Source organism: Phragmites australis, chromosome 13, assembly GCF_958298935.1.
Source record: "Phragmites australis chromosome 13, lpPhrAust1.1, whole genome shotgun sequence".
NCBI classification, from domain to species: domain Eukaryota; kingdom Viridiplantae; phylum Streptophyta; class Magnoliopsida; order Poales; family Poaceae; genus Phragmites; species Phragmites australis.
The window spans coordinates 19,797,838-19,809,703 of record NC_084933.1 but is presented as its reverse complement, the minus strand read 5'-3'; the positions used below and the strand labels follow the sequence as shown (position 1 = coordinate 19,809,703).

At 42.0% G+C, this 11,866-nt stretch overlaps 1 protein-coding gene across 1 annotated transcript; it reads left to right on the top strand.

Moving 5' to 3' along the window:
* Nucleotides 1-8,053: 8,053 nt before the first annotated feature.
* LOC133889158 (uncharacterized) lies at nt 8,054-11,866 on the top strand. The gene is made up of 2 exons (XM_062329627.1): nt 8,054-9,557; nt 11,594-11,866. Exon 1 carries the CDS (start codon nt 8,057-8,059, stop codon nt 9,521-9,523), a length of 1,467 nt encoding a protein of 488 aa, XP_062185611.1. The 5' UTR covers nt 8,054-8,056; the 3' UTR covers nt 9,524-9,557; nt 11,594-11,866.

Below are 11,866 nucleotides of genomic sequence, written 5' to 3'. Positions count from 1 at the left end.
GTCATCTAGTCTCTCGAACTCCTGCCATGTGCAAACCTATATCTGATTTCAAGCTCGACACGATCTTTCTTCACTTGCAGTCAGCAGTGCTCTATGCATTCATTACCTTTGCTATTGTATAAGCAACAAGTAATTAAAATAATATATCTGATTTTAAGCTCATGGAATCGACAACCTGGTGCTACCAACAAGAGATTACCTCAACATTAGTAACATGAAAACTCACACTAGTTTGCTAAATTGCTTGTATGTTATGTTGTACATGCTAACAAAAGGCAGGTGGTGTAGGAGTCAAACAAATATTCCGAGGTAGCATGTGGCCATCTTCTGTTTTTCTTCTTCCAAATATAGAAGGAAAAAAAAAGGAGTGTATGTTTCATGAATTACTAAATTGCTTTATGCTATGAGTTCTATTGAATGTTCATGTTTTTATAAATTATTAGGGCTCCACATCATTTATCTAAGTTGAAAAATATCTTCAAGAGGTCAATCGAAACAATTAGTATGAAGTTTATAAAAGTGTTAGATAATATCAATCTCCTTGTAGCAGAGATTATCAAACCGAACGATCCAGAATTCAAGATGATGCATTCTAAATTTTAAGATCAGCATTTTTCGCGGCATTTCAATAACTGCATAGGCGTAATAGATAGCACGCATGTACTTGTTGTTGTGCTTTCATCTGAACTGGTTGCACGTGTGAGACGCCATGGATATTCCACTGAAAATATGTTGACGGTACGTGACTTTGACATGAGGTTCATATTTATTGTTGCTGGGTGGCCAACTCAATACATGACATAAGGGGGTTCGATGATGCACTACGCAAATATGGTAATAAGTTCCGATATCCTCTACAAGGTAGTTACACATTACTTGTTATCATCACACTTACCACATTGTCGTAATTGTTTCTCATATAACATGTTTTTTTTTAAAAAAAAATACTATTTTGTTGACTCGGGCTATCCTAATAGAGTGAGTTTTCTTGCTCTATTCAAAGGGAAGAAGTATCATTTACTGAAATTTCGATAGGGTCCATGTCCTAGTGGTAAAAATGAAGTATTTAACCATTTACATTCATCTTTATACAATGTAATCGAACGATCATTTGATGTTTTGAAGATAAAATATATAATATTATTGGACTTGCCAAGTTATCTTATGGTTGAGCAAATAAAAATAATTATTGCATGTATAGCTCTTCACAACTTTATTCGAGATAGTGCTTTGAGGGATCAAGACTTTGAGATGTGCGATCAAGATAAAAACTACATACCAAATGTCAGCCAATAATCTTCTTCTCAAGGAGGTGGAAGCAATGCATTAGGAGAAGAAGATGGAGACATGAATACATTTTGTGATAATATTACTAATGCTTTGTTTTCTATGAGAAGGTAAATTGACGATCCGTGTTGTAATATTTGCTACTTTACATGATTTTTATCATGAACATTTGTATTTCTCACCTTGCTACAAGTTCAAAATGCTATAGTTATAGATACATACATACATACCGCACAACTCAATTAGCATATAAATAGGATCAAATTTGAAAAATAATGGAAGAAAAGATTAAATAGACATAAATATGCACTCAGAAAATCTAGGGGTATTATAGATATTACGCAACCAAAGCAAACATCTAACCCACCCCAGAATCCAGGATGCTAAACAACCATCAGCTTTTGCACCCTTGGCTTTTTAAAATCTATATTTAGAAGTTGCTTTTCAGAATCCAAACTAAAATAAACATGCCCTTAATCTGATAGACGCATGCATGATGCACGGAAATCGTTTACGATTTTGTGTTCGTTTCCTAGCTAAGGTGCTCTTTTGTATTCGCTTGTGCATTCTCGCTTGTATGCGGACTTTAGTTGTGTGTATATACGTATTTCCATTGTTTTAATTTGTCCAGTTAACTGATTCGATCGTATGTTTTGGAAGGTCTGGAGCACAATAGCAACGTCAAACCAAAATGACAAGTGGATTATTCAAGATTTGGAAGAAGGGGTTCAAGTTCTATCACCGCGACAAGTTTGGCACGAGACCATACCCCGGAGGTCGTGAGATGTCCAAGCCCACCCCATTGGGCAGCGAGGTGATCCTCCATACACATATGTGCATCATCTAGGCAGAATACTGCACGATCTACTAGCCATGCTTCACAATGAAGTATGAAAAAAAAAATTAGAGTGGAGATATTTGTGTCATAGGGCTTATGTTGCTACATGGCAACAATTCAATGGTCTTGTATAAGTAGGGGTGACCTTCACCCTCAAGTCACCATGACACAGAGTGTCATATGAGGCATAGGTGAGTTAGCACGGCAAGGTTACCATGGTGTATCTTAGGGTTTTAGTGTTGTCATGGTGAGTCCTAGATAGGCTAGTGAGTGAGTAATAGGTAACCACTAAGAAGAAGAGTCTCTTATTGTATCGAGTTTGTAGTATTAAATAAATAATCAAGTTATCTTGTTGCGTAGAGAGTTGGTCTCCCATGTTAAGTCGCGTCTTCTTATTACGGTCTTGGCTTCATCGAAGGTATGCTCTGCCATCCAAAAGCAAGAAGATCGGCTCTTCTGCCAAAGAGACCTATGGTAGTAGGTCTCATTGTGGTGTGGGTATAGAACCACAATATTTCACAATGTTAGCATCGAGAACAAGAGAACATCGTGAGTTCTAGGAGCTGAGCCGATCAAACGGATCGAGATAACCATGGAGTTACATGTGCTCGTTATATGTCCTCCTCACATAGCCTCAAGAAAACTACAGCAATAGAAAAAACTCAGCAAATACAACAAAAACTCGAAACACAAGAACACATTAAAGAAGGCCAAACTGGTGATAAATCTCGAGAAAAACTTTCAGAGATTGAAAGGCCTAAGAACATTGACGAACTCTCCCAAATTGTGATGCTGAGCATTCCAGATTATTAGCACCAGAATAAAAGGAGAGCCGTCAAGAACAAGAGATATAATCTCGAGAAAAGTTTCAGAGATCAAAATGACTCAAGAACGGTGATGAACTCCCCCAAACTGTGGTACTCAGCATTCCAGATTATTAGCACCAGAACGAGTCATCAAGAGATGACGGTGAGAAGAACCAAAACATGAATCTTTCCGAGGAGAGGGGTGAGCGATGATCACCATAGGAATCGATGGTGCTCTCTAGCCTACTCCTCCCCCAAGAAATTCACGGTAACAACAAACCCAACAATGAAGAACACAACCAAAACAGAGTAAACCCACAAACAGAGTGAACTTGTCCTATGGGGTAGATTGGTTCTTATTAACTCCATTACTTTACTTACGTTTATGAGTCCTTTTAGAAAATACCGAGAGGAGCCCTTAAGATGAAATCACCACAGGTAAAGAGCAGAAAGAAAGGTAAAGGATCGAGATAGTGCCTAGAGGGGGGGGGGGTCCAAATATTAAAACAACACAGTAGAAACAAGTCGGGTATTCCGATATAAAATATCAGATGTTCTAACTGATACCGAAAGTTCTGATTGATACGATCAAAACTTCCGATTTTCCTGATTTTGAAACAAAGCTAAATCTACGAGCAAGGATGAGTTAAACTACGAAATGCAAGATGTAGCACACAATGATGCTACTGAATTTGAAGTAAAGCAAGCAAATACGCAATATAACTCAAGATAGTAAACTAATTGCTCAAAATTGCATAAGAGGTAAGAAATAACTGAAAGCGGAAACCAGATGGATTTGTTCCCGAAGTTCAGATCCTTGAGGAGATCCTACATTTCTGTTGAAGGGCTCAGTCACACTTGAGCCAGGTTTCTTTCAACACTTTTCCTCTTAAGGTTGCACAAAGAACTCATCGGCTCCACTTGGTATTCCTTCCCTTTCGGAGGCAGAATCCGACCTTCATAAACTTCTCATTATACAACACAAGTGAATTGGTGGCTCGTGAGCGATTTGTAGCCGTCTAAGAGACCTAAATCTCCAAGAGTAACAAATGCGCACGAAGAATGCTTAGAGATGAACCCTAGTGCTCAAAGATTTCAAAGCTTATGACTAGCACTCGAATCTTCCTCTCAAAACTCTCACCAAATATTGAATCACTTAGAATAGAGAGATGAGATGTGCAAAGTTGCTCTAGATGTGTTTCATAAAAGAAAAGGGAGCGGCAGATAGCTTGGGAGAGGTGAATGGGTATTTATAGAATACCCCCAAAAACTACTCGTTATGTGCTTTTTAGCCCACATCGGAACTTCTGATATCCTGATCGGAACTTTCGATCAGTGCAAAGTAAGAACATCGACCTACTTCACCCAAACCAAAACTAGAATAAAACACACAGTAGAACTTCCGACCTCACAAATCGGAACTTCTAATTAGCAACAAAACTCTATCCTGAGAACCCAAGGTTTTCAGAATATCGGACAGTCCAACTCAGATCGGAACTTCCGATTAGCAACAAAAAACTTCTAACCCGAGAGCTCAAGACTTGAGGAAACTCAAACATTCTGATCCATATTGGAACTTCTGACCAAAACATCGGAATTTCTGATTAAATAAAAAAATAGGAACCGCGCCTCAAGTTTTCAAACAATCGGACATTCCGACTCAGACCGGAACTTCCGATAAAATAATCGGATCATCCAATCAGACCAAAACTTTTTTAACCCAAGTATCCATGTTGTGAATTGTGTCTCTCATTCTAAGGATAAACTTTGAGCACTAAGTTCATAACAAATCCTTCAACGTTGAATCTCTCTTAATAGTACGGTATTCCTATATTCAATTCAAAATTAAAATGCTATAACCATAGGAGTAACCAAGGGCCGTTTTTTTCTTCATTTTTTGGAATCACCAACATTGTTTAGCTTTCATCGTTGGGACTTTTACCTATTCAAATACTCATTAAACACATTAGTTCCTTAATCGTTTATCGTCAATCATTAAAACCCATATAGAGAGCCTAGATGCACTCTTAAAAAGAATCTTACCGATTCATAGGGTTTTAGGGAGTGCAAGAAAGGCTAGGTGCACAGACGGGGGAGGGGAGGTGAGGGGGATGGAGAGAGATGCAGGGGATGAGAAGCTTTATAGCTAGCGGGCAACGCCACCAACTCACTCCACACCTTCGCTCTATTCCACCGCTTGATCCCTTTGCATGGGTGCGGTGCGTTGATGATCGGCTCGCCCTCTGTGGCTCGACCTTGGCTCGGATTGCAGCATGCCTAGACAACTCCGTGCATGGTGAAAACTTGGCACCTTTTTCATTAGTGCTATTTACTAGTCAGCAAAAAATATAGGATTACTAGTCAGGAAGTTGGCTAGTAACTAAAAAGTTTTAATCATTAATAATCTGTACAATGCAAAGGTGTTTTGCTACTTAAGCACATCTGCAAATAAGGCAATAAGCAAAATATGATGAGTAGAGTAAAGTGAAACAACAATTAAGAGTTAAAAGTAAATCATCCCCAAGTCACGCTACCATGGAGGGTTGTTACAAAGGCCTGACACTGAAGTACTGGACTGCTTTTTGACCGAGGCAGCACATTTTCGTGGTTATTTTCTTTGCAGGGGGAGTATTCTAGAACCATGGGTAAATATCTCATGGGAGAAACAGACCTTTTGTAAAAAAACAACCTTGGTGTTTCTCACATGAGATTTGAGCATCAAACAGTTTTGGCTCTTTTTGAAAATATTTTTTTTACAAAAAGATCTCTTGGCAAAACGATTTTCAGGAATGAATCCTCTTTTAAGGCACCATTTATACACGTCACGACACCTTTTACCTTTGATGTGTATGTTTTCCACAAATGATTCAACTTGTGCTTGTAATCGACGTTGCAGAAAAGGCGCCATGGCCATTAGCGTCGTGCGTTTCAGGCACGGTGTCGAACCCATTAGCATCGTGCCGCCTGACTTAAGTTTCATGTGTTCCTGACCCACTCTCCACTCATATCCTCTGTTGAGCAGACTAGTCACCCTCTCTCTCCTCCCTTACCTCACCCCCTCGTTAATCCCTCAAATCCGTCTGAATCAATCCAAGAAACGGCATCCACCCGATGAAGGAAGGTAACATCCATCCCCCTCCTCAATTTTATACACTATATTTATTTATTTATTGTTTATATTTTTTGGAACCCTAATTTGTACCCTAATTAAAAAATGTGAGATTTTGTTCAATTATGGCTTTATTTTGTGGTGTGCATGAGTGATATTGGTTTATGTATACCTAGTACTTTCAGTTGTGGCAGTTATAGTGGCGAATTTGATGAATGCATATTGGGTTGTGCCCTAGGTCGGGAGTTGAAAAATAAGGGGGGAATGATACAATATTTTTTATAGTGCAATGACTAGTTTTGTCTTGTTGCAATTTTATTTTGGAAATGCATATATGAAATGCTTTTATTTTATAATATAGATGGTTACATTGGTGACATTGCACCATGGTAGTACTGTGAAGAGAAATGAGAATGGATGTGTTGAATTTGAGCGAATGCAAGAGATGATGTTGCTCTTTAGTGAACATCCATCTTTTGGTACTACTGTGAATGATTGAAAGTATTTAGGTGGATAGAGGAGGGTGTGGATGTGAATTCAAAAGGCTTGATTGACATTGGTTCGTCCAAGGGACCACGTATCGAGAGGTTGGGTTGGTCTCAATCAGTGGTCAAGAGGAAATAAAGAGTTATGTGTGGATCATGATGGATTTTGATGTGAGAGCTATGAACATCCTAGCGCACAAGGCGTTGAGCGATTCCTCCCCTATTGGGAGGCCAGTCATCTCAACAACTCCCCTAGTTGAAGAGGTTAATGTTCATGTTGTCTCGTTGTCTCCGTGGCACAACCAATGGATCAAGTTGATTTGACGGTTACAAATGTGGATTTGACTCCAGTGTGCAAACCCCCTAGCAACGATACAAAGATGCGAATATCCCTCCATTTGAATTTGGAACATCTGATCCACATTTTCTCTCCAAAATGTGCCGTTTGGTCTGGTTGGGACTTTGGGGTGCCAAGGCCGATCGGGCTCACAAAAGAAAACACATGGAATTATGTGCATATTTCAACGACATGTTCGATTTAGAGCATCTCCGGTAGACTAGCCAAATTTTACCATCCATATCTCTATTTGGTTATCCACTCTAAAAGATTATCTCTTCATATTTCTGCATACTCCAGCAAACTAGCCAAATCTCACTCTACATATCCCATTTATTTATATTTTATTCGTAATTGTTAGTTTTTTCAAATGACTATTTTTTTCTTTGCAACAGTTATAAATTAATACATTAATTTAGATGAATATTCATGAATTTTCTGAATTTTTGAAATCAAATTTATGCTCTAAAAATTCAAGCAAAGTACAAAACATTCAAATTTGGCGAATTTTCATTTAAAATTTGTTAAAGATTTTTAGTTGAAACCAGTAAAAATGGTTTCTGTTATTTATTCTATAAGTATAAAATCGGTGTGATTTTAGAAGCTCTGTAAAATTACTTTTTGAATTTACGAAGAAGAGAAAAGAAATAGAGTTTTAAAATAAAATACTAACTAGCTGTCTTCTCTCGTCTCAGGATAGCGAGGCATGTGCACCAGCCAAATTTGACGATCCTCTCTCACGCGATGGTGAGTAAACAAGGGTGACGACGCTGTTGGCTATTTTATTGGGCGTTCGTTTTCTCCGACTATGGCGAAAAATGGCGATAGCCAGCTAAATACGGCGGCTGCTGGAGATGCGAGCAATGTCTACATGTCACAAGTTCAGGGAGCTGTGGTAAATTTCAGTTCACTAAGCAACCCGTGTTTGAAACGCATGTGGTAAATTCATTCGCCTTGTCTCCGTGTATCTCGCCTCGCGTGAGCGGTAAAAAAATCTTGTACAACCCGTCCATTATTCACAGGCTTACAGCTGTCACAAGGAAGCGAAGCATAAGCATTGGCCTTTTCACTTTTCACTCTGCCCTGCGTTGGCTGCTTGCTGCTGCGCTTGCACTCAACTTTACCACCCAACCAAACCAAACCAAACCAAACTACACGCAAAAACCCTCCTGCTGACCTGCTCGGCTGCTCCCCATGTACGGGGACGCCGGCGCCTCCGCCTCTCCGCACGCCGAGGCGATCGCCGCGGCGGTCCGGGACGACGCGCACCTCCCCACCCCCTCCGACGACGAGGACTGCGACGACCTGTACGGAGACGTCAACGTCGGCTTCCTCCCCCTCCTGCCGCTCTCCCCTTCTCCGACTCCCACATCGCCTCCCGAAACCCCCTCCCCTGGCCGATCCCCGTCTCCATCCCCGCCGCTGTACCAAGCCCCAGCTCCGGAACCCCAGCCCGCACCCGAGCCCGAGCCCCAGCCGAAACCTACCACCCTAAAGCACCAGCCGCCGCCGCCTCCCGCGCCGAGATACCAGCTGCCGCAGCCGCAGCCGGGTGGAGGAGACGCCTCCTCCTCCTCGCCGTCCTGCGCGGCGCTGTACGTCAGCGACCTCCCCTGGTGGACGACGGACGCGGAGGTGGAGGCCGCGCTCGCGCCGCACGCCGCCGCCGCCTCGCTCCACGGACTCCACTTCTACGCTGACAAGCACAACGGCAAGTCGCGCGGCGTCTGCCGCGCCGACTTCCTCCACCCCGCCGCGGCCGCCTCGGCCGCCGCCGCGCTCCACGGCTGCGCCTTCCACGGGCGCCATTGCGTCGCCTCGCTCTCCCGCCAGCCTCCACTCCACCGCCTCAGCGACGACTCCGACTCCTATGCCGAGGCGGCCCGGGCCCCGAACCGCACCCGTTGCCGCAACGGTGGCCGAGGCCGTGGCGCGAGCAACGCGACGACGGTTCGAGGCAATGTGGGTCCTGCGTTGGGTGATCGGCCGATTCTAGCGCCACCTACACCACGGTCCATGGCTCCCCGGCCGCTTGGACCGCCGTTGGGCGGGATGATGGGTGGTGGTGGGTTCCAGTCAGTGGGGCAGTACAACGCGGGAATGGGTACTGGTATGATGCCGTCGGCGGTGGCGCCCCACGTGAACACAGCGTTCTTGGCAGCCGGCGGTATGGCGATGCGTGGCCCGGGGGTGTGGCGTGATCAGGCGATGGCTGGGGGCTTATGGGGTGCTCAGCAGCCGTGGAATTTCAGGGGTTGTCAGATGCATTGGCAGCAGCTAATGCCACCAGCACAGCAGCTGTACGGGAACGGGGACTATGGAAAGGAGCGTGGCATGAGGCGGGAAAGACCAGTTAGTAAGAGTGAGGAGAGGGGCATTGGCAATGTGCGGAGCTATCCGGAGAGGAGGCAGTCTGGCCGTGATGGAAGTGATTGGTACAAAGAGCATGACTGTAAGGAGAGGGGTCGGCATCGGGAGCGTGTCCTGGAGAAGGGAAGGGAGCGGGAGAGCCACTGGGATGAGAGGGATCGACATGGAGGGGAGAAGAGGAGGTACCAGGAGTACACTGAGCGTTATGATTTCAATAGGAGAGGACGAGCGAAGTCAAGGAGCCAATCAAAGGATGGTGACCATGATGATCATCCAAGGAGGCGGCGCTAATTCTGCGCACCAGGAAGCGTCTTCTGGCTAAATGGTAATTAGAATTCTAGGAAAAACATTCTTTTCCAACTGTTCTATTATCTCCTATAATTAATACTAGTGTAGGTAGTGTATCCTTCTAAAATTATTACTCACCTAGGTTGTTTTTGCCGGGCTCATTTTTGGACAACCATCCATAGTGTTCTAGTTCTGACTTGTAACTTCACACAACTTGGTAGAGTAATATATCCCTACTTCTATCATGTAACTAGGAGCTCTTACTATTAGTCATATTCTTGTGTAAATGTACATAGACACCTCTTGTTGTAACTGGCAGGATGGTACCCTTCATTACTTCTTAAGCACCATGTTTCATCATGGTGTCTAAAAGAGTGTAGATTCCGAAACTTGAAAAGGTTGATGTATTGTTTTACTCGTCCAACTATGAATCTTTTTGTACTGTTCCGTTTTTTAGGAGAAGATATTGATCTCTTCTTGTCACAAGTACTATGACTGCTCCGTTTAATCATTGTAAACAATATATTGTTAGTTTAATATGTTTCACCTTTTCAGATTTCATCTTGTGTGAGCTAGGTCAATGGTTAACTGTTTGTTGATTACTTTGGGGTGAATTGTTGCACCTTCTCAGTGGCCAGTTCTGTTGGAGATAGTGCAAAATAGTTGCTACAGTTATTGTAATCATGTTGTGTGACTATTTTATGACTTCATCACGTGCTATTTGGCACTGGTTACATCAATCGCTGCTTTGCAGTTGACTTATGTTATCAACATACTGTTTTCTCCTGAACCAAGTGTCTTTATTCCATGTCAATACTACATTTAGAAGAGTTCCTTGTTCATGAGAACATGTTACCTGAACATGTGAACTCATTACAATTGGTCCTGTCCCCGAAATTCATCAGTCAGAATCAGAACACCAGTACATAGTACTGCCGTTCTTTTCGGCGCAGTGTTTTTCTGCTACCTTTTAGCACCTGTGCTAATTGAGTGTTGCATGGTACTGTATAGTTAAGAGAGTACTTATCAAAAACCTGATAATAATATGGATGTCTCTTATCACAAAATCATGCTGTCGGCGTAGCACAGATCATTGTTCATCCACCAGCACTTCATCTTAACAGTCACTAGCATACATGTTTGGGCCATGTATATAATTCACTTTGAACATGTATATTTTTCATTTGTATACTATGGTGTTGACATGCTACTCAAAGTCTCAAACTAAACAAGGCACTGGATTCGGTTGGTTCTGCTACACATGACTGATGACGTATTGGAATAAACCTTTTTATGCCTCTGTGACTGTAAAACGTTGTTTAAATTTGCCTAGCGAAAGAAAGTTTCTTCCATAGTAATTTTAGCTTATTATCTGCTCTATCATTCAAGTTAATAGGTATAACTTGTTACTTTCTTGCATGTAGATTCTTGAAACTTAATGTTATGCGTGTGACTTCTTTTTTTCCCTTTGAGCTAGCTTCAAGTACGTTGTTTCGCTTCATCTTTTTGAGTCAAGCTTGGCTTCATTGCTGATAAAATGTTTGAAGGGTAGTAAAGGATGAATAAGAGGGGGGAGTGTGGATATTGTAGAAAATACAGTGGAAAGGATGAGTTGTACTAGAACATACCATGTGATGCTATACAAGCTAGCCTTTCTCATGGAGCGGATTATTGCTAAACTGGTCGTCCATCAGAATATCAGACTACCAGTTGTATTCTTTCTTTAAAGGATCTTGTGTTGGGGGCATGGGACACGGGAGTGTATAATAGTCTATTTCCTTTCACCGTTTCGAAAGTTCTCAATTACTGAGATTTTGACTAAGGATTTACAACTAATCGGATCCATTTTTTGCTCTGAATTATTTACGTCTAGTATTACTTTTTCTTTTTCCAGATTTGACTTGACCAGTAATTCTTCCTCAGTCCTTGATCTCATTTAGTGTTTCTCCATGTTCTCTATTAGATTGGAACACCATTTACATAACTGATTGCGCTGTTACAAGCTTTTTCTTGCAAATGGAATTGAGTCTGTATGGTTGTTCAAATACGCTGACCTTGTTTACATGTCTGCAGGCAAGTTTATTCAGTTTTTTGCAGTCCTGTTAAACAAGTTCTGCTCTCCCCAGAGTAGCTGCATACACCAGGCGTACTCAGTACCAACTATCAACTGATTAAAAGGAATTAGTAGAGATATGAACATCACAGGGAAGCTTATTTTCTGCAGTAGTTGAACTTAACTTATTGTAATGTATGTGGAGAAACCACTCTAAGATGGACTGGTTGGTAACCTTACTTTTGGCACGTACTATGTCATTACTTAACTCCAGAAATATAGACAATGCTTAA

Excerpts from the sequence above, each read along its gene's own strand:
- LOC133889158 (XM_062329627.1), top strand. The coding sequence starts at position 8,057 with ATGTACGGGGACGCCGGCGCCTCCGCCTCTCCGCACGCCGAGGCGATC.